This window comes from Cnephaeus nilssonii (assembly GCF_951640355.1).
Source record: "Cnephaeus nilssonii genome assembly, chromosome: 1".
Taxonomy (NCBI): Eukaryota; Metazoa; Chordata; class Mammalia; order Chiroptera; family Vespertilionidae; genus Cnephaeus; species Cnephaeus nilssonii.
In genome coordinates this window covers 115,543,440-115,565,818 of record NC_137072.1, presented here as the reverse complement: position 1 = coordinate 115,565,818, position 22,379 = coordinate 115,543,440, and the positions used below count along the sequence as shown (strand labels likewise).

The 22,379-nt window shown below is 44.8% G+C and overlaps 1 protein-coding gene across 4 annotated transcripts in view; it reads right to left on the bottom strand.

Moving 5' to 3' along the window:
• KIAA0232 overlaps window positions 1-22,379 on the bottom strand; it is a 70,511-nt gene that overhangs the window by 23,915 nt on the left and 24,217 nt on the right. For all 4 annotated transcript variants that reach the window (XM_079769269.1, XM_079769270.1, XM_079769272.1 and 1 more), the window contains exon 3: window positions 6,014-6,151. In XM_079769269.1, coding sequence (XP_079625395.1) covers window positions 6,014-6,151 — 138 coding nt within the window. The remainder of the gene's footprint in view (window positions 1-6,013; window positions 6,152-22,379) is intronic.

Genomic DNA, 22,379 nt, shown 5'->3' with positions numbered 1-22,379 from the left:
CTGGGAAATGGGCCAGAAGAGAATTATTCTTTCCCTAAACCACTCTTACAGCCCAGGGCAGCTCTTAGTCCTAAACACGCTCCTCCTACACAATGCCACTGGGAAGACTGCTTACCATAATGTTCACGGTGGGATGAGGATGGCCGTTTTATTCCACTTCCTCCAGATCATGAACCTAACCCCAGCGTCAGCTGACACGCGCGCTGCTGCACGCTGCTCTGTACACAGGCCTATGTCACTGTGTTTCTGAAGCCAGTGCCAGGCCCAGGGCAGAGCACCGAGCCTCGGGCGTCGCCTCCGCCTCTGCCTTCAGCACCAAGGCTGCTGGCTGTTTAACAGTCTGCACGCTACAACCTTCACACAACGAGGGACTAGATATTCTTCCTCATGCTTGTCTCCTCCACACACCTGTCATTTAGTTGTCCTGGACAGTAATACAACATAGAAGTATACATACTTGCTCTCATTGTTTAATGGCAAAGAAACAATGAACTTACTGCTTAACTCTGTGCCTAAAAACAAGCTCTAGCCCTAGCTGGTTTGGCTCACTGGATAGAACATCGGCCTGCAGACTGAAGGGTCCTGGGTTCGATTCCAGTCAAGGGCACAGGCCTGGGTTGCGGGCTCGATCCCAGTGAGGCATATGCAGGAAGCAGCTGATCAATGATTCTCTCTCATCAATGATATTTCTATCTCTCTCTCCCCTCTCCCTAACTCTCTGAAATCAATGAAAATAAATTTTAAAAAAAGAAAAAGCAAGCTTGACCCACCAGGCGTCTGTTTCCTGTCCTTGACCATCACAGCATCCCACGTGTGTGTGCATGTTAATTATTCGACCCCTGGGCTATCGTATTAGCCAGTGAGAAGCAAAAAGGGCATCGTCCCCTCCCATCCTGGCAGGTGCTCCAAACTGTCCATTTGGAGCTGCCAATGAGAAATTTTATTTGCTTTCCCAATTATAATATAAACTATTACATAATCTTAAAAATTACATTTTAATAGTATAACACATCCACAGGGCATTCAAGAATGCGAGAGTGACCTCAGAGGAATGGCGGCGTGAGAGAGCCCTTGGCCTCCCCTACTGAAATGTCAACAAGTTAATCAACTATAATTCAACAGAGAAATCCCTGCTCAACACAGAAGCACGCCTGAGAGACGCGTGCATGGGAACACCTGAAGGTGGGCACCCGGGAAAAAACCAGGAGAGGAAAGCGCAGACGGCCCGCAGACAGCCCGGCAGCCTGGAGCTCGCGGCCGGGAGGAACGGAGCGCTGCACAGGCAGCCCAGCAGGGCGAGCTGCGCGGGAGCGAACAGCGTCTGATCAGCAGACGCCTGACAGGGCACAGGGCTCCGCCGTGCGGCTCTCCACTGCCAGGCCAGGCGGCCGTGTTTCAAACAAAAACAGACCACAGAGCCCTGCCGCCGCTTCAACTCCCAGCCCTCGTCTCCCGCTGTCCTTGCAGCTGGGTCCCGGAGCGTGTTCTCTGTAAACCAGGAGCTGATGCAGGCGAACTGCAGTTTCCCTCTGACTGATGCCCAGGAGGGGTGCTTGGGCACCATGGAGGTCAGGGGTCGCCATTACAGGGAAGGTAAAGCAAACCCCACCAAGCAGAGTGTCTTGGGGAAGCTGTGGAGGTTAAGAGTAGGAGGTCACCGAGTAAAAAATCTTGCGATTCAGCACCATCTACTGGAAAGCAGTAGAAAGACCTCTTCATCAATATAGACAGAAAAGCAAAGAAGAACCTAAGCAAAGCAGAACCAAACACCATGAACAACCACAGTAACAAGGATGATCGGAAAGAAAATGAAAACTCCCCAGAAAGCAAGCTGGAACACATGGAAATGTGTGATATACATGACAGAGATTTCAAGATAGCAGTTCTGAAAATACTCAACAATTCGAGAAAATACAGACAGGCAATTCAATGCACTCAGAAAGCAGATCAATGAACAAAAGGAGTATTTTACTAAAGAGATTAAAACTTAACAAGAACCAATCAGAAATCTCAGAAATGAAGCATGCAATTAAAGAGATTAAGAGTGAACTACTGAGACTAGAAAACAGAGCTAACTAGATGGAGGAAAGAATTAGTGATGTTGAAGACAGTAATCTGCAGAGGGAAGAAGAGAGAGAGACCTGGACATAAAGAAAAATGAAAGAGCTCTACAAGAACTATCTGACTTCATCAGAAAAAGCAACGTTAGAATTACAGGCATTCTGGAGGAGGAAGAGAGGGAGCGTGGACTGGAGAGTCTATTCAAACAATGGTGGGTGAGAACCCCCCAAACCTATGGAAAGAATTAAAGCCGCGAATCCAAGAAGCAAACAGAACACCTAGTTACCTCAGTCCAAAGAGGCCCTCTCCAAGGCACTTGGTATTAAAGCTGCCAAAAATTAATGAAAAAGAAGGAATTCTCAAAGCAGCCAGGGGAAAAGAAGGAAGTGATCTACAAAGAAAAACCTATCAGAATTTCATCCGACTTCTCAGCAGAAACCCTACAAGCCAGAAGAGAGTGGAACCAAATATTCAAACGTCAGAAAGGGAGAAATTACCAGCCACGAATAATATATCCAGCAAAATTATCCTTTAAATGTGGATAAAGACATTCTCAGACATAGACATACAGAAGCTGAGGGATTTTATCACCAGAAAACCTCCATCACAGGAAATATTCAAGGGAGTTATTCTACCTAAAATAAAGAACATAAGATCACAACACTACGAATAACATCACCAAAAAACTTACAGCATAAACAGGAATAATATGTGGCAACAAAAACATAAAAGGGGAGGGGATAAAAATCTGAATTGGTAAAGGAAGATGAAGAGCAGATGCACTCAAAAGAAAAAGAACACCACGGTACTATACACAACTTTATTTCCTATAAACATAATGGTAACCACACAAAAATCCCCACACCAGGTCACACAGCTTAAAAAAAAGAGGAAACAACCCCGCCGGCATGGCTGGTGGTTGAACGTTGACCTATGAACTAGGAGGTCTTGGTTCAATTCCCGGTCAGGGCACATGCCTGGCTTGTGGGGCATGCAGGAGGCAGCTGATCAAAGATTCTCTCTCATCATTGATGTTTCTATCTCTCTGTCCCTCTTCCTTTTTTCTGAAACAATTAAAATGTACATATATATATATATATATATATATATATATATATATATATATATATAGAGAGAGAGAGAGAGAGAGAGAGAGAGAGAGAGAGAGAGAAAACAGAAGAAGGAAGTATGGAATACTACCAAACAAAAACAACAGACATAAACACAAAGTAACCTTAGCTGGTTTGGCTCAGTGGATAGAGCGTCAGCCTGCAGACTGAAGAGTCTCAGGTTCGATTCCAGTCAAGGGCACATGCCTGGGCTTGATCCCCAGTAGGGGGCGTGCAGGAGGCAGCCATTCAATGATTCTCTCATATTGATGTTTCTCTCTCTCTCTCTCTCTCCCCCTCTCCCTTCCTCTCTGAAATCAATAAAAATATATTAAAAAACAAAACAAAAACAAAAAACCACAAAGTAAAATACTAAGGTATTGGTGTGTGAACAGATAAATCATTCAATGAAACAATATAAAGTACAGGGAAAAAAAGAATATTGAAAGCTTAGAGTAACTTAAGAAATAAAATAAATTATACCCATTTTTAGTGAGAACATGCTGGAGGTGGAAAAAATGCTAAGATTCTACCACTTAACTCAATAACTGCTTTTTCGCCCGGCCAGCGTGGCTCAGTGGTTGAGCGGCTCAGCGGTTGAGCGTCGACCTATGAACCAGGAGGTCAGGGTTTGATTCCCCGTCAGGGCACATGCCCGGGTTGCGGGCTCAATCCCCAGTGTGGGGTGTGTGGGAGGCAGCTGATCCATGATTCTCTCTCATCATGGATGTTTCTCTCTCTCTCTCTCTCCCTCTCCTTCTCTGAAATCAATAAAATATATTTTTTTAAAAATTGCTTTTTCTAACTCTCCATTAACTTTTGCATTATAAAGGTATCTTACACTACCTCAAAGGTAAAGCAAAATAATTTTTAAGTAATTATGATAGAGATTGCATCATACAGTGAGTAATAAAACAAGAATTCATAGTACTAATTTTAAATAGATGATTATATTCTAAAATTACTTTGTTATTTCAAAATGTTGAAGGACATGAGAAGTATTTTATATGAAACAAGTGGCCCAGTGCACGAAATTTGTGCACATTAAAAGGGAATTAATTAGAGGAAATATTTTAATATTGCTATTTACCCTTTCTCTATAGTAAAAGTGTCAGAGATTAAAGAAAATTAGTAAAATGTATATGAAAATTTTCCTTCTGTCAGAGTCTGGGACTCTGAGTCGTGGGACTCAGAGTCAAATCCCCGCCCACCCGCACGTGCCTCGAAATCACTTGAGACCCAGACCCTGCCGGTCCCACCCCCATTGGGTGAGATCCAGAATCGGCCGGCCCCACCCCCATCAAGCCCCGCTGGGTGGGGGGTGCAGCCTCAGGTCCCCCAGCGCACACTGGGCGGCGGGGGGGGGGGGGGGGGGCGCGCCTTCAGGTCCCGTCAAGCTCCGCCAGCGGGGGGCGCGGCCTTAGGTCCCCCGCCCCAGCCCAGCACCACGCAGCCTCAGGTCCCTGCTGATGGCTTGTTATGGGAACCCTGCCTCTGCTGTGGGCACAGCCATCTTGTGTTACGGGAACCCGCCTCCACTGTGGGCACAGCCATCTTGTGACGGCATGAGCATTAATTTGCATATTACCTCTTTATTATAAAAGACTAATAAAATAATCATAATATTTTCTAATATACAAACAAAAATTTATAAATCAGAAGCAAATACAGTGTTTTTAAAATGTTAGAGAACTGTTATTCCACTTCTAGAAATACATACAAAAGAAATGATATAGCCCTGGCCGGGTGGCTCAGTTGGTTAGAGCATCATCCCGTGCACTAAAATGTTGCTGGATCAATCCCTAGTCAGGGCGCATATGGGAGACAACTGATCAATGTTTCTCTCTCACATACATGTTTCTTTCTCTTTCTCTTAAAGCAAAAAAGCATATCCTCGCCCTAGCTGGTTTGGCTCAGTGGATGCCTGGGTTGTGGGCTCAATCCCCAATGGGGGCATGCAAGAGGCAGCCGATCAATGATTCTCTCTCATCATTGATGTTTCTATCTCTTTCTCCCTCTCCCTTCCTCTCTGAAATCAACAAAATTATATTAGAAAAAAATATATATATACTAGAGGCCCGGTGCACAAAATTTGTGCACTTGTGGGGGTCCCTCAGCCCGGCCTGTGCCCTCTCGCAGTCTGGGAGCGGGCCTAAGCCAGCAGTCAGACATCCTTAGTGCTGCTGCAAAGGCGGGAAAGGCTCCCGCCACCGCTGCTGTACTCGCCAGCCATGAGCCCAACTCAGGGCTTCTGGCTGAGTGGCACGCCCCCTGTGGGAGTGCACTGACCACCAGGGGCAGTTCCTGCAGTGAGCATCTGTCCCCTGGTGGTCAGTGTGCATCATAGCGACTGGTTGTTCCACCGTTTGGTTGATTTGCATATTAGCCTTTTATTATATAAGAAGATGTCCTTGGATAAAAAAATTTTTGAAAAAGAAATAATATAAACCAAGGAAAAAGTCACACATGAAAATATTCTGGAGAGCATAACAACAACAACAAAATCAAGAGTAAGCTAAATATCCAGCAATAAAAAGTGTATTATATTGCTGTTGGAATATTATTTCATGAAATATAACTTAGACACTAAAAGGAATAAAGATATATATTAACAAGATGTTCTATATGTTAAATGGAGAAAAGAATATAAAATTTTTGTGTATACTCTAATTACAATGATACATATAAAAGAATACATTATATAAATACCATAAAGAAAAAAGTAATAATGTTTATGTTACATGGTAAGATAACAAGTAGATATTTTTTCTAAGGTTTGAGTCAGGATGTTATACTTGTAAACTTTTAAACACCCTTTTCTCTTCTTAAAAATATAAACCTACTTCATCAGATGCAGATCGAAGACACTGGACAGCAGCCTGTTTTTTCATCTCTTCCAGAGTTAGATCTGAGCACTTCTTCTTACTCTTTCCCCATTTCTTGTAAGCTCCTTTTTCCCAGCCCAGGAAGATGTCATTCTCCTAAAGTAAGATTGGACAAGTTTCAATGACCAAGCATAAATAACAAGCTCCATACACGATTTCGCACATACTTACACATACCTCCCCTACTAAGCATATTAGTTCATAAACTGGTACACACTAACCAAGTGACCACAGAACACTATCAATCAGAACACTTCAGGATGACCCACTGGTTTGGTATCTACGCCTGAGATTACTGATTACTTATGATTTATTATTTATGATCTTACTAAATCTGACCCACATATTTATAACAAATGCTAATAAACAACTCAGACATCCTATATCATAAAAGGCTAATATGCAAATTGTCCCCTCAACCAGGAGTTCGACCAGGGGGCAGAGCCAGCCCACCAACCGCCCACGACCCCCACCCCGGCCGACCCCGACCCCCCATCAGGGCAGGCTGGCCAGACCCCACCCATACACAAATTCGTGCACCGAGCCTCTAGTTTGTATATAAATTCAAGTATTACTTAAATTTTAGTATGAGTCCAAAACTATATACACAATTAAGTGTCCTCTCTTCTATAATTCCCACTCTTCAATAGTGAGTGCTCAGGATTTAACAGTTAAATCCCTATCTCTATATCTTGTAGTCTAAAAAAAAAAACAGCCCTGGCGGTTGTACTCAGTGATTAGAGCATCGCCTGAGGACTGAAAGGTCTCAGATTTGATTCCTGGTCAAAGCATGTGCTAGAGTTGTGGGTCTGATCCCTGGTCAGGTTGTGTGCAGGAGGCAACCATGTGAAGTGTCTTTCTCATATTGATGTTCTTTTCTCTCTCCCCCTCCCTCTCTCCCTTTCACTCTCTCTAAAAATCAATGGGAAAAAATATATCTTCCAGTGAGGATTAACAACAAAAAAACAGATACAAAATATTTTGTTAGTATTTGAAGTTTATTTTTCCCTCTATCTTTATGCCCATTACAAGAAGCTGAAGAAAATCTGAAAAGTAGGAAGAAAGCAGGCAAATCACCCATGACCTCCCACCAGTGAACACTACAACCATCTGGTCTGCTTCACCGGGTCTTTTCTTATGCTTTAAAGCACAGAGCTGAATGCACACTGTTAGTATAATTTTAATTTGATTGAACTTATTATAGTGTGAACATTACCCCCACGTTACTACAAATTCTTTGGGGCTACATAATATTCCAAGATGTTAGGTTTACTTAGCTATTTCCTTAGACTGGGACTGTCAAAATTTAATATTTTTAATCGATTTGCTTTGTTTTGTCTTTTGTTGTTGATATTAATCCTCACCTGAGGATATTTTCCCACAGATTTTTAGAGAGTGTGTAAGGGGTAAGGGAGCGAGTGGAGGAGGGAGAAAGGGAGGAGGCGGAGGGAGGGAGGGGGAGAGAGGTGGGAGAACAGAAATCAATGGGAAAGAGACACATAGACTGGCTGCCTCCCCCATGCGCCCAACCAGGGCTGGGGATCGAACCAGCACCCCAGGTACGTGCCCTTGACCAGAATTCAAACTCTCAACCCTCTGGTTCTCAGGCCGATGCTCTAACCACTTATCAACAGCCAGGGCTGTTCTGTCTTTTTAAAAGCCTTTATTTGATAAATTATGAGTAAAACCAGTGGAGAGACAAGGGAAAAAAAGATAAGAGAGACACACAATGTCAAAATTAAGAATATTATCTAGAAGAGTACTTGGCCTCCAGTGGGCCCTGAGGAAATAGATATAAATGAATGAGATGGAATAAAGGAAAAGCATAACAATTCATTCAAAAGATCTTTTAAGATCAAATAATATGCCATCAACTGTCTAACCCAGTTTTTACTTTAAGCAATACAACTACTTTTATGCCACCAGATGAGAGTGCTAGAAGGTCCATCCTTCCTCCCCACTCACCAGAATTAGCACCCTTTTACCTAATTTCTTAGGCATGTTTGCAGGGTTAACGACCTGAAAAACATCTTTTCTGGCTGAGTGGTGTCTATTCCATTTTCCAAGGGAAAATGTGTGTGAGGGCCAAGGAAGAACCATCAGTATATTTCCACCATCTGACGTGTTCGGCGGGGCTGCACCTGAAACCTGCGATTCTTATCAATGATATCTTCTGGAGATAGGGCTTGGCCTTCGACAGGACTGAACCGTAACCATGGAGATTCCACGCTTCTGAAGGCAGGGGAACTGTTAGAGTTTTCTGTTGTTCATAGTGCATAAAACATGGTAGAGAAGTTATTTGTGTAATTATTCAAAGCAGGAATCCTTTCTGTTTGAGCTCTGAGACTGGCTTTCTCTTTACTGAGCCTTATAACCATACGAGAGGCTCAATGCATGAAATTCGTCCAAGAGTAGGCCTTCCTTCCCCCAGCTGCTGGCACCGGCTTCCCTCTGGTACCCGGGACCTGGCCTTCCATCCAGCAACTGGGACCCGGTTTTCCCTCTGGCTGCCAGCAGGCACCTGGGACCCGGGCTTTCCTCGCAGTCCCGGCTTCATCTGGAAGGTCGTCTGGTCTAATTAGCATATTATGCTTTTATTATTATAGATTTCTCTTCTGAAGCTATATTATAGCCCAGCAGAGGTAGCACACATTCAAAGGTCCTAATAGTTTTGGGTTTTTTTACATTTTTATTGATTTCAGGAGGAAGGGAGAGGGAGAGAGAAACATCAATATGAGAATCACTGATCAGCTGCCTCCTGCACACCTCCCCTGCCCCCAAAATTCACATGGACATGCGGTCAGTTCTTCTGGAGGGCAGCCTGACAACATAGACCAAACATCTCAAACATGCATATTTTAAAAAATCTTTATTGCTGAGAGTATTACAGATGTTCCCCTTCCCCCTCCCCATTACTCCTCTACACCCGGTTCTCATCCCATCCCAAGCCTTCCCCACCCTATTGTCTGTGTCCACAGGTAATGCATAAATGCATGTTAAGATCTCTGGTTAATCTTTTCCAACCCCTCGACCCCCCTTCCCTCTGAGATTTGTTAGTCTGTTCCATGTTTCCATGCCGCTGATTCTATTATTCAGTTTATTTTGTTCATTATATTTCGTTAGTTTATTTTGATTTTTAGATTCAACTGTTGATATTGTTTATTGCAACTTGTTCATATTTTTAATCTATTTTTTTTCTTCTCCTTCTCCATCTCCTCTTCCTCTTCCTCTTCTTAAAGAGTACCCATCAACATTTCATGTAATACTGGTTTGGTGGTGATGAACTCCTTTAGCTTTTTCTTGTCTGTGAAGCTCTTTATCTGACCCTCAATTCTAAAGGAGAGCTTTGCTGGGTAGAGTAATCTTGGTTGCAGGTCCTTGCTATTCATCACTGTGAGTATTTCTTGCCACTCCCTCCTGTGGCACCAGGGATTACGAGAATGCACACAAGCTAGTCCCTGCCTGCCAGAGCCCCAGGGTCCAGTGTGGGATAAAGACCTGGGAGCAACAACGATGCACGGTTGCTGCTGTTGGAAAGGCTGTGGGAAGCACTTGGAAAACAAAAGGGGCGCACTGCTCCTTGGCTTGGTTTCAGCAAGGCTCCCTGCAGAAGGAAGGGTCAGGGAAGCGGCGTCTGAAAGAGGAGCTGGGACTGGAAGGGGGGGAGTAACAGGCAGAAGCAATGAGCTGAAGCCAGGGCTGGCACACCTTTTCTCCAAAGGCAAAAGAGTAAATACTTTAAACTTCATGGGTCAAGAGGATAAATCAAGGGGATAATGAGGTACTTTTACCAAAAAGAGAGAGAAATTAAATTTTCACATTTACTGATAGAATTCAAAATATAATTCAGTACATTTTTTGTAACACTAGTCTGCTAATGAGAAAAATGGAATTCTTTTTGGGGTAAATAACAGTTGCTTAATCAGGGCTCCAAGTTAGTTCTCTATCATCAAAATCAATTACAAATGTTCACCTGTTAATGCTCATTTTTTAAATAATAGCTTTATTGACATATACTTTATATACTATCCAATTTACTCTTTTAAGTGTATTTATTCAGTGGTTTTTAGAATAATCCTCAGGGTTATGCAACAATCACCACCATCTAAGTTTAGGACATTTTCACTGTCCCACAAGGAAACCCTGCACCCACTAGCAGCACTCCCCATTACTCTCCTGAGTTACTGGTAGCTATTAATCCGCTGTCTCTATGGACTGTCTATTCTGGACATGTTGTATAAATGGACCATACAATGTGTGTCCTCTTGTGTCTGGCTTCTTTCACTTAGCATGATGTTTTGAAGACACATCCATGTTGTGGCATATGTCAGTACTTCATTTCCTTTTATGACTGAACTAGAGGCCCGGTGCATGAAATTCTTGCACAGGTAGGGTCCCTAGGCCTGGCCGGCGATCAGGGCCGATCTGTGGGGTGACGGGGGGGGGGGGGGGGGGGGGGCCCTGCTGGCACCCACCATGGCCAGCCTGGGGCTGGCCCCATCCTCACCCCCCGCTGCCATCTCAGGTCACCTTTCTCTGCGAGGCGACCGGCAGGGCCCCCACTGGCACCTGCCTTGGCTGGCCTGGGGCCTGCAGGCTGGGGGCAGCTCCTGTGTTGCATGTCTGCCCCCTGGTGGTCAGTGCACATCATAGCGACCAGTCGTTCCACCAGTTGTTCCACCATTCGGTTGATTTGCATATTAGGCTTTTATTATATAGGATAATATTCCATTGCATGGATGTACCACATTTGTTTATCCACTCATCCACTGATGGACATTTGGGTTGTTCCCTCTTGGATGTCATGAATAATACTGCTATAAATGCTCATATACAAGTTTTTGTATGGACATCTACTTCCAATTCTCTAACTGCTGGGTCACATGGTAACTACGCTCAACCTTTTGAAGAACTGCCAGGCTACTTTTCAAAGCAGCTACACTATTTTACAATTTACATACCTGCAAGGTATGAGGGTTCCAATTTCTCTACGTCCTCACCAACATTTGTTAGTGGGTGTGAAATGGTATGCCACCATGGATGTGATTTCCCCAAGAACTAATGATGTTCAGCATCTTCTCATAACTTTGTTGGCCCTTTAGACACATAGCTATTCAAATCTTCTGCCCGTTTCAGAATTGTCTGTTCTGAATGCACATCTCTCATCAACTCTGTGACTGGCAAATAGCCTCCAACTCCGCGGCTGTCTCTCATTTTCATGATGGTTCCCTAGGAAACACACGAGTTTCTCATTTTGATAAAACCTAACGTGTCGCCGTCTTCCTTGGCTGCTTGTGCTTTGGGCCACATCTAAGAGACCACTGCTTACTCTAAGTCATGAAGATTTACTCTGTGTTTTCTCCTCAGGTTTATAGTTTTAGCTCTTACACTTCGGTCTACCGTCCATTTTGGGCTAATATTTGTATGCAGCATGAGGCAGGAATCCCACTTCATTCTTCTGCATGTGGCTACCCTGCTGTCCCAGCACCTTGTGTTGAAAGACTGTTCTTTCCCCATTGAACGGTTTTGCTGGGAACCAGCTAACCATAAATATAAAGATTTCTAGATTCTCCGTACCAAACTGTCTTGATTACTGGAGCTTTGTAGTAAGTTTTGAAATTGGGAAGTGTGAGTCCTCCAACTTTGTTCTTTTTCAAGATTTTTTAGGCCATTCTGAATCCCTTGCATTTCCATATGAATTTTAGGATCCGTTTGCCAATTTCTACAACAAAGGCAGCTGAAATTATGATAGACTGTGTGGAATCTGCAGGTCATTGGGAGAGTGCTGCTATCTGAATACTATTACACCTTCTGATCATGAACGTGGGGTGTTTTTCAACTTGTTAGGTCTTCTTTGATTTCTTTCAATGACACTTTATACTTTTAAAGTGCAAGTCTTACACATTTTTTGTTAAATTTATTCCCAAGTATTTTAATTTTTTTACACTATTGTTTTTTTTTTGTGTGTGTGTTTTTTTAAAATATATTTTATTGATTTTTTACAGAGAGGAAGAGAGAGGGATAGAGAGCTAGAAACATCGATGAGAGAGAAACATCGACCAGCCGCCTCCTGCACACCCCCCACTGGGGATGCGCCCGCAACCAAGGTACATGACCAGAATCGAACCCGGGACCCTTCAGTCCGCAGGCTGATGCTCTATCCACTGAGCCAAACCAGTTCCGGCTACACTATTGTTAATAAAATTTTCTTAGTGTCATTCCTTAGGGTTTTCTATATATAAGACCATGTCATCCTGTATAATAAAAGCCTAATAGGCAAATAGACCAAATGGCGGAACGACTGGTTGCTATGATGAGCACTGACCACCAGGGGGCAGATGCTCAGTGCAGGAGCTGCCCCCAGCCCGCAGGCCCTAGGCCAGCCAAGGCCAGTGCCAGCGAGGGCCCCCAAATTGCCCCACCAGTCGTCCCACAGAGGGAGGCGACTGGTGGCAGCAGCGGAGGGCAGGGCCGGCAAGCGGGCAGTGGCAGGCCAGCCAAGGCTGGTGCCAGCAGGGGCCCCCGGTCGCCCCACCAGTCGCTCCTCAGAACAGCCCTGATTGCCAGCCAGGCCTAGGAACCCTACCTGTGCACGAATTTCGTGCACCAGGCATCTAGTATGTCAATAAGAGGTATTTTTAGTTCTTCCTTACTTAACTGCCTGTTAATGCTGATTTATAATAAGACTTGATGTATTTCATCTTTGAAAATGTCTTCACATAAATATACTGCCAAATTACTGATATTAATCCCCAGGCATGAGTTTGACTGAACACAGTAATTCTTAGAAGGCTTTTATAAAACTCTGTTGGGTTCTTCTCCTGATAGTTGCCTTTTAGCATGCCATTATATTGCAGATGCATCATTCCCAAGCTAACGTTAGGGGGAAGCATCTCAGCTGAAGTTAAACAGGTTCTGAGACACGGACGCTGCCTTTGCACTGTGCCAAGGTGTGAACATGAGACTGGAATTGCAGTTTGAGCTTGAACAACACACCGCCCCAGGTCTGTGTGGGAATGCGGGTTCTGCTTCTTGTTTTAACTTTTCTTTTTAACTTTTGACAGAAAATGTATAATGCCACTTATTTATGATTCAAACAATGTTATCTGTTAGAATTACTTTACTACATTATGAATTTTGGATATAAGTGCTATTTTGCCTTGTAATTTTAGGTTGGCTTCATTAGAAACATCAAGTTTATAGCAAAATCTACACAAAAAATAGATATACTTTCTGCATTATGCTTTTTCCACTTATTTGAGAGCTCCTTCACCCTACTTTTTTCTGGCTTCATGTACTATGTAAATGTATTATCATTTATTTAATCAATAGCATTGAACAAATAAACAGATCTTAAAAAGAACACAGTATTTTTTAAAAAGGTTCTACGTGTTTCTATTTTACCGTTTTCAGTCTGTCTCTTGTGCTGTACTCATTAAAACATAAACATAAAATTAGACATGTGCCAAATGTTTACCCAGTAAAATCAAGTATGACTTCTCAAAGTCATAATCTCAAAGACAGAGCACAATTGCTAAGTACCAAAACTTCGAAGACACGGCTGAAGAACTTCTCAACAGGGGAATCCGCCGGTCTTTTTCAGACACTACTGCAAGGTAACATAAGGCTACAGTCTTGATTGACTTTCCCTGCTGTCTTCTATCAAAAAGGAAACGGAACTGGAGGAAGAAAAAGAACACGACATTCTGGAATACAGCTGGTACAGTGACGTCTGCTGTTCGCCACTTAGCATCCACCCCCGCCTCCCACACCTTCCTGTTACCAGCATCCTGAAAAACTAAAACCATGATGTGTCTGAATGGGACTAAAGCCACTCCATCTTTGGGTCCCAACGGGCTTAAAACAAATCAGCGTGTTTCATCCCTTTAATTCAAGATTGGTACAGAGAGAGGCACGTGACCAATCAGAAATAAGCAAACACATAATTTAAAAGTTTTACTGCTGGGAATGTAGGGAACACATCCTTCAGACAGTGTGTGGGGGGAAAATATGTTGTACTCATTGTCATTTTGTCCTCTATTCCCAGGGAGCTGGTTGCAAAACCCACTGACAGAGGGAGGCAGACAGAGGTAGGGCACAAGCCCCAGATGGCACCATGAAGCTCAGACTAGAACCAGCTGGGGCCAGCCCTACTTCGGAACTTTTAGTTATGAGACTTCTTTCCCCAACGTAAGCCAAGTTACTCTATCCAGCAAAGCTATCATTTAGAACCGGAGGACATATAAAGAGCTTCCCAAACAAGAAAAAGCTAAAGGAGTTCATTAGCACTAAGCCAGGATTACACAAAATGTTGAAGAGTGTTCTTTAAGGAGAGGAAGAAGAAGGGGAAGAAGTAAAAAACATGAAAAATAAAATGGCAATAAATACACATCTATGAACAAATGAATCTAAAAACCACAATAAAAGAAAAAGCAGAGCAGAAACAGACTCACAGATACAGAGGGCAGACTAATGGTTGCCACATGGGAAGAGAGTTGGGGGATGGGTGGAAAAGGTGAAGGGATTAAGAAGTACAAATTGGTAGTGACAGAATAGTCATGGGAATGTAAAATACAGCATACGGAATATAGTCAATAATATTGTAGTAACTATGTATGGTGTCAGATGGGAACTAGATTTATTGGAATGATCAGTTTAGTAAGTTACTAGTATATAATGGCTAATCACTGGGGTGTACACCTGAAAATAACATAATATTGTATGTCAAGTGTAATTGAAAAAGAATTTTAAAAAAGGACACTACAAATAGTGAAAAGGAAATCCACAAAACGGGAGAAAGTATCTGCATATTATATCTGATAATGGGTTAATATCCAGAATACATAGAGAACACCTAAAACTCAACAACAGAAAAACAACAACCAGATTTTAAAAATGGGCAAAGACTTAAAAAAACAGTTTTCCAAAGAAGATATACAAAGGCCAATAAACGCACGAAAAGATGCTCAATATCACTAATCATTAGGAAAAACGAAAATCAAAGCTATAGAGAGACACCACTTCACACCAATCAGAATCACAAGTACTGGCAAGGATATGGAGCAACTGGACCCTATGCACCATCGGTGGAAATATACAATGGAGCAGTGCTGGCAGTCCTCAAAACGTTAAAATGGAATTACCACATAATCTAGCAATTCTACTACCGGGTATACACCCCCCAAAATTGAAAAAAGCGTCTCAAAATTTGTACACCACGCATATCAAACTCAAAGGCTAACACGGGCCAAATAAACAAGGTTTAAGTTTATGTGGGCTGCAAAAAAACCAAAAGCTTCAATTTTCATAGAAACGTAGGTTTATTTAGATAGAGACATGCTGAATACAAAGGGCTGAAATAAATGAGTAATCATTAACATAAAATAATAGAACAGTTTAATAAAAATTAATATTGTTTTCTTGAACATTAACTTACCAGACAGTGAATAACTGCACAAATTAATAAGCATCATGCAAATAAACCTATTTTTCTTGTTCTCTGAAAGTGAAATATTTCTTGTTGAGCACACCAAATAAGTCAGTACAAGACTAATGATGTGGCCATCGGCTGCTAAAATACTCACTGCTAGTATTAGTGGAGAGAAATGGTTCGCCTGCGCGTAAGGGAAATGAATGCAACTTGATGATAGTAATCAGTCATTATTAAACGGTGTAGTTCGTTATTAATAATTATGTATAACAGGATATTGTAAAAATTAGGTTACGAAATTTTTACTAAAACATTTCTTACATTACCATTATATTGGCTGGGCCACAAAAATATTTGTTGTGGGCCGCATGCGGCCCGCGCGCTGCAAGTTTGACATGCTTGTACACTATGTTCACAGCAGCATTATTCACAAAAGAATAGCTAAAACGGAGAAGAAACCCGTGTCCATTGATGGATGGATGGATAAGCAAAATGTGGCATATCCATACAATGGAATGAAATTCAGCCTTGAAAAGAGAAGAAATTCTGACACATGCTACAATATGGATGAACCTTACCATTCAGTGAAATAAGCCAGCCACAAAAAGACAAATACTAGATCATTCCACTGATATGAGGAACGAAGAGTGGTCAGATCATTAAGACAGAAAGTATAATAGTGGTGGCCAAGAGCAGGGGAAGAAGAGAGGAGGAAATTTGTTTAATGGGGACAGTTTTTTATATTTACAAGATGAAGTTATGGGATGGATGGTGGTGATACTTTCACAACATTTATGAATGTATTTAATGCCACTACACTGCACATTTAAAAATGGTTAAGATGGCCCGGCCGGTGTGGCTCAGTGGTTAAGCATTGACCTATGAACCAGGAGGTCACGGTTCGATGCCTGGCCAGGGCACATGCCCGGGTTGTGGGCTCAATCCCCAGTGTGGGGCGTGCAGGAGGCAGTCAATCAATGACACTCTCTCATCATTGATGTTTCTATCTCTCTCTCCCTCTCACTTCCTCTCTGAAATCAATAAAAATGTATTTACAAAAATAACTGGTGGACAATTCATCAAAGAAAAAATGAGTACGCTTTAACTTCATTAAAATACAAACTGCTCTTTGAACAACAATGTCAAGTGGATTAGAAGAAAAGCCACAGGCTGGGAAAAACATTTGCAAGAGACACATCTGATAAGACTGTTATCCAAAATACACAAAAAAACTCTTAAGCACTCAGCATAAGAAAACAACCTGACACTGACCTCAACAGACACTTGAGCGAAGCAGATTCAGAGATGCCCTGAGCTGGGAAGAGCTGCTCATGTCATCAGGGACCTGCACGTGAGAACAGTGCAGCACTGCACACCGCTCCAAACGGCCAAAATCTGGGACACTGACAGCACCAGGCGCCGTGAGGTCGTGGAGCAGCAGGGAGGCTCTCCCGCGTGGGAGTCTGGGCTTGCAGCAGGGCGTGGAGCGGGCAGCTTCGGGAGAAGGCAGCTTCCAATGGGCACTGCTGCGAGGGAAGGCCCCAGATCAAGTGGCCACTGAACCAGCCTTACCCCCTTGAAAGTGCAGGTTTTTACACCAACAAATGCGCCAAATTTACTAACTGTGTGACCCTGGGCAGGTGTCTTAGCCACTATCTATAAGCACCTCCGCCTAGGAACTGGGGATGACGGTGAGGGCTGAGTCCCTGCACACGTGAAGTGAGCGCAGACTCCTGGCTGGCACACAGCACGTGACACGCACACCGCACGTGACACGAACAAGGTCATTTTACTATTCCCCCGTTTCAGCCGGATGGGACCGAGCCACGGGGTCTGTCGTAATCATAGGCTCCTGATGCGTGAAGACTTCCCGATGCTGAGAACACTACCATATAGAGACTAAAAAAATCTTATATAATAAAGAGGTAATATGCAAATTGACCCTCACGCCCTTGCATCACAAGATGGCCGCCCCACGTCATCACAAGATGGCCGACCCCACATTGTTGCAAGATGGCCGGCAGAGGAGGGAAGTTGGGGGCGACCAGGCCTGCAGGGGAGAGCAATTGGGGGGAACCAGGCCTGCAGGGGAGGGCAGTTGGGAGTGATCGAGCTGGTAAGGGAGCAGTTAGGTGGCAATCATGCTGGCAGGGGATCGGTTAGGTGTCAATCAGGCCAGCAGGGGAGCAGTTAGGGGGCTATCAGGCTGGCAGGCAGAGTGGTTAGGGGCAATCAGGCAGTCAGGCAGGCGAGTGGTTAGGAGCCAGCAGTCCCGGATTGTGAGAGGATGTCCAACTGCCCCGAAGGGGACCCAAACTGGAGAGGGTGCAGGCTAAGCTGATGGACACCGCCCCCCCCCACAGTGCACAAATTTTGTGCACCAGGCCTCTAGTATTTTAATAAACTCTCAGATGGTGGTCTCAGTCAGGGAAAAAGGAAAACTAAGACTCTGGGTTACAAGAAGGTGAGAGCACTCTTCCTCTCGGGACAGAGGATGGGACGGGCGGGACCCTCAGCCCAACACAGCCTCCCACAGGGAAGCTGACATCCACCCTCAGGGTTTCACTAGCTTCCCTTTTAGCCATCCTATATAATCCTATATAATAAAGAACTAATATGCTAATTAGACCGGACGGAGGAATGACCTTCGGGAACAACCTTCCTGAACGTCCAGGGGTGGTGGACGGGGCCACGAGGCAGCCAGGGCTGCAAGGGCTGAGCCCCTTACATGAATTGCGTGCATCAGGCCTCTAGTATTTAAGCAAGACTACACAATGTTTGCAAACAAGGGAGCACAAGTCTGTTTTAAGAGTACAGGGCAGGCTCACTGGCCAGCCCCCGGTAAGGCAGCTGCCGCATCATTCACGTGTGCTCTGTGGGGCTCCACTCGTAATTCACCTGAGAGCTGAGAGGACACAGGAGCTTCCCACCTCTAACAACCACACCCTTCCCAAATGTGCCTTCACAAGTGTTTGTAGGTCCTCCATCAACAATTATCCACACTAATAAAAAAAGAGAAAGATGAAAAGTGACTGTACCTTCCCTACGCCCACCAGCCAATCAGGAGTGAGTATGCAAATTAACCCAACAAAGATGGCGGGTTAATTTGTGTACACAGGCACCAAGTGGCCGGGGGTGGGGCAGGATGCAGGCGTCCCGCACCGCCCCAGCCATTCCGGTCCTCTGGGCAGCGTGGGAAGGCGGAAAGGAGGCTCCAGGCCGGAGCGAAAAGGCAGCTCTGGCCAGAGCGAAGGTGGTGCCGGCAGCCAGGGGAAGAAAGACCCATTCTTGCACGAATCTTCGTGCATCGGGCCTCTAGTTTGTTTTATATGAGAACAAACAAGAACAAAAGTCTCTCGTATAAAAGTGGGCACGTGATGTGGGTGTGCCTCCAACAGATGAGCCTCTCATGGGCATTCCCGCGGGAGTGAGTGAGGAAAGCAGCGCCTGCCTTCACGGCGGAGGACACAGCACGTGAGCGCCAGCGAGGAAGGGGGGGGTGGCCGCTGGCGGTCCCTATGTGATGGCACCTGGTTTAAAAAGATGAAGGCCTGGCAGGAGAGCGCCAACCACTGCCTGTGGCAGGAGAGCTGTTAGAAAACCCACCGTTCTGCAACCACAAAGCAACCACCGAGGTAGGTGGGATCCCCAATGGAGGTTGAAACTCAGCCAGCCTCTCCGCACGGCCGCCTGCAGTCCCAGGGCCACTGGGGGGAGGCAGGCCTGCAAGGAGGGAAGCGGCTGCAGAGCACACTCCAGCACTCAGCAATGCTCCTGCGTGAGCTGTAAGCTGACTGCCAACGGGGAACCCAAAGTAAGGGATGCTCCAAAAATGTCAGTCACCAGAGACAAAGGGAAGAGGAGGAGCCACTCCGGGTAAAGGCTGTGTGTCGTCTGAGGCTGTGTGTCGTCTCAAACTGGATCCTAGATGAGAGGAAAATGACAACGAAGGACACTGTTGGTGTGAGAATAAACAATCTTTTCTGTGAAAGAAGGGAGTTTAGGCAGCCGCCATGTTGGCTCACGTGACTTCACAGCCACCATTTTGGCTCCAGTGATTTGGCAGCTCCCCTGGGGGCTGCCATTTTGAAAAGGCAAAGGTCAACCCCTCCCTTTAAATTAGCCAATCACGCAAGACTGGGAGCCTAAGCTCCAATCAAGAGTGAGGGACAGATATGTGGCCAGGAATTGAAGCCCGTGCCTGCGCGCAGTGTGCATGCTGCCGGACTCCGTGCTGGGGCACACCTGCTGCTGGAGCAAAGGTACTGCCTTGCTGTCTGGCTCCCGAGAATGCTTTGTGCTCTACCAGGACCCCTGATTTGGGGGACTCGCCTTATTTCTAACATTGGGACAACCGATAAAAACGGAACATTGACAGTATATTAGATAATAATGTGGTGATGTAATTTTCTTATATTTTATCATTGTACTATGGCTAAGAGAGAGTCCAATTGTAAGAAGAGTATGCTTATTTAGGATAAGTGGGCATCAAGGAAAGGAGAGAAAGACAGCAAAAGCAGAAAACGTTAGCTGACTGAGTGAAGCTACATCAGTCCTTTGTACTGGTCTTGCTATTCTCCCAATGTTTGAAATTGTTTCTCAAGAAGTTTAATTTTTTTTAAGAAAGAACATGTGATTTATGCCCATAAGACTTTTACCTCCGGGGAAAGACAATACATGTAATAACTTTAATGTGAAGAGCTCTGCAGTAGAAATATGACCAAGTTTGAAAGATGACAGTTTTCCTTAGGAATTATCAGAAAAGGGTTCCTAGAGAAAGGTGACGTGGGCCTTACAGAATGTATTAGGAAGTAGTTAATATATCATCTTAAAATGATAGCTAGTGAATTCCTGATTATCTGAGAGTACATTTACTGGAGGATGGCAATCATGACCAAAAGAAAAAAGGAAAAGAAGAAAAAAGAGTGTGTGGAAGTAAAACTACTGTGACACATTAGAAGGCGGCTGTTTTCGAGAATTACAGTCATCAGCCAACGCCACTGGACTTGCAGCCCTGCTCAGAGGTTGGCCTTAGTTACTCAGCCCCCACCAGGACCATGTCCGATCAGCTTCACTTCCTACCTAACCATCCTGGGCAGCTGAGACCAAAGTCATGTTCAAAGTCTGCTTCTCAGAACTCAAGAGCTCTTTGAGGGTCTAAGAATGGGAAAAACAATAGATTAACAGGGCAGGTGAGGCCAGTAGCTGAAGTAATGGCCTTAAAATTGGCCATTTTCAAGTTCAGGTTCAACTAATTCAAGAACTGGGTGTGTGGGTGGGGGAAGATGTGATGAAAGGAGCACCCAAAAGTGGAGTCATCTGCCGGTGTGTCTTAGTGGCTGAGCGTCAACCATGAACCCAATTGAGGCACACGTCCGGTTGCGGCTCAATCCCCAGTAGGAGCATGCAGGAGGCAGCCAACTGATGTTTCTATCTCTCTGTCCCTCCCCCTCTAAAATCAATAAGAACATATTTTAAAACAAAAACAGAAATGGAGTCACCTGACCTCCAGCTGAGGGTCTAGACCCCCGGGAGCCTGACCGAGGGACCAGGAAAGGTGGCAGGCGCCCTTCCTTGTCCACAATAGTTGGCGAACGTGACTGCTAGCTGGGGTCTGAATCACAGGTGAGCTAAGGCCCTCCCCTTCTCGTCCTCCTGTCCGAGATTTCCCTCGCCTCCTGGCTCCTCGCCCTAACTCTTTTTGAAGAAACAATGAGCACATCATCCCCTTCAGTCACGGACAAGTAATGGAGGTGTTGACTGACTCTTAGGTCACCTCTAATTAAAACAAGGATCACTTGCATTTGCATGGGACCTGGCACTCCCGCCCTGGGCTAAGGTGAAGAGGTGTTTAGGGGTCTTCTACCTCCCTGTGGATTCCCCTTGTAACTCCAGGATGTCCTGTTTCCTAAAGACGAACCAGAACTGAACCAGAACCCTGGAGGGAGGAGCAAACATAGCTGGGCACCGAGAGCAGCGCTGACCTCTGATTCCAAGCCCCCACTAATAAGAAAACTGGAGGACTCACAGACACATCTCATCAGAGAGGTGTTCAACTATAATCTTAACAGTAGGCCTATGTTTTATGCCCTTTTTGATGTCCTTAGCACCTAGTACATAAATACTTTGTGCTAACAAATTTATTGGCTATTTATTAAATATTTTAGACTGATATTAATATACTAGAGGCCCGGTGCATGAAATTCATGCACTGGGCGGGGGGATGGAGGGGAGAGGGGTGTCCCTCAGCCTGGCCTGTGCCCTCTCACAATCCGGGACCCCTTGAGGAATGTCCGCCTGCTGGCTTAAGCCCGATTCCCCTAGGGCCGTGGTCAGCAAACTGCAGCTCGCGAGCCACATGCAGCTCTTTGGCCCCTTGAGTGTGGCTCTTCCACAAAATACCACGGCCTGGGCGAGTCTATTTTGAAGAAGTGGCGTTAGAAGAAGTTTAAGTTTAAAAAATTCGGCTCTCAAAAGAAGTTTCAATCGTTGTACTGTTGATATTTGGCTCTGTTGACTAATGAGTTTGCCGACCACTGCCCTAGGGATCAGACCTAAGCCGGCAGTCAGGGACCCTCGCAGTCCAGGACCCCTCGCTCCTTACCACCCGTCTGCACGGAGGCAGGAGAGGCTCCTGCCACCACCGCTGTGCTCGCCAGCTATGAGCCCAGCTTCTGGCTGAGCGGCACTGCCCCTGTGGGAGCACACTGACCATCAGGGGGCAGCTCCTGCATTGAGCATCTGCCCCCTGGTTGTCAGTGCACATCATAGCGACAGGTCGTTCCACCGTTTGGTCGATTTGCATATTAGGGTTTTATTATATAGGACAATTCCAAGAGTACATGATTTCTGAGTTAAGAGAAATAGCCTCCTTATTGCTGAAAATAAAAATTT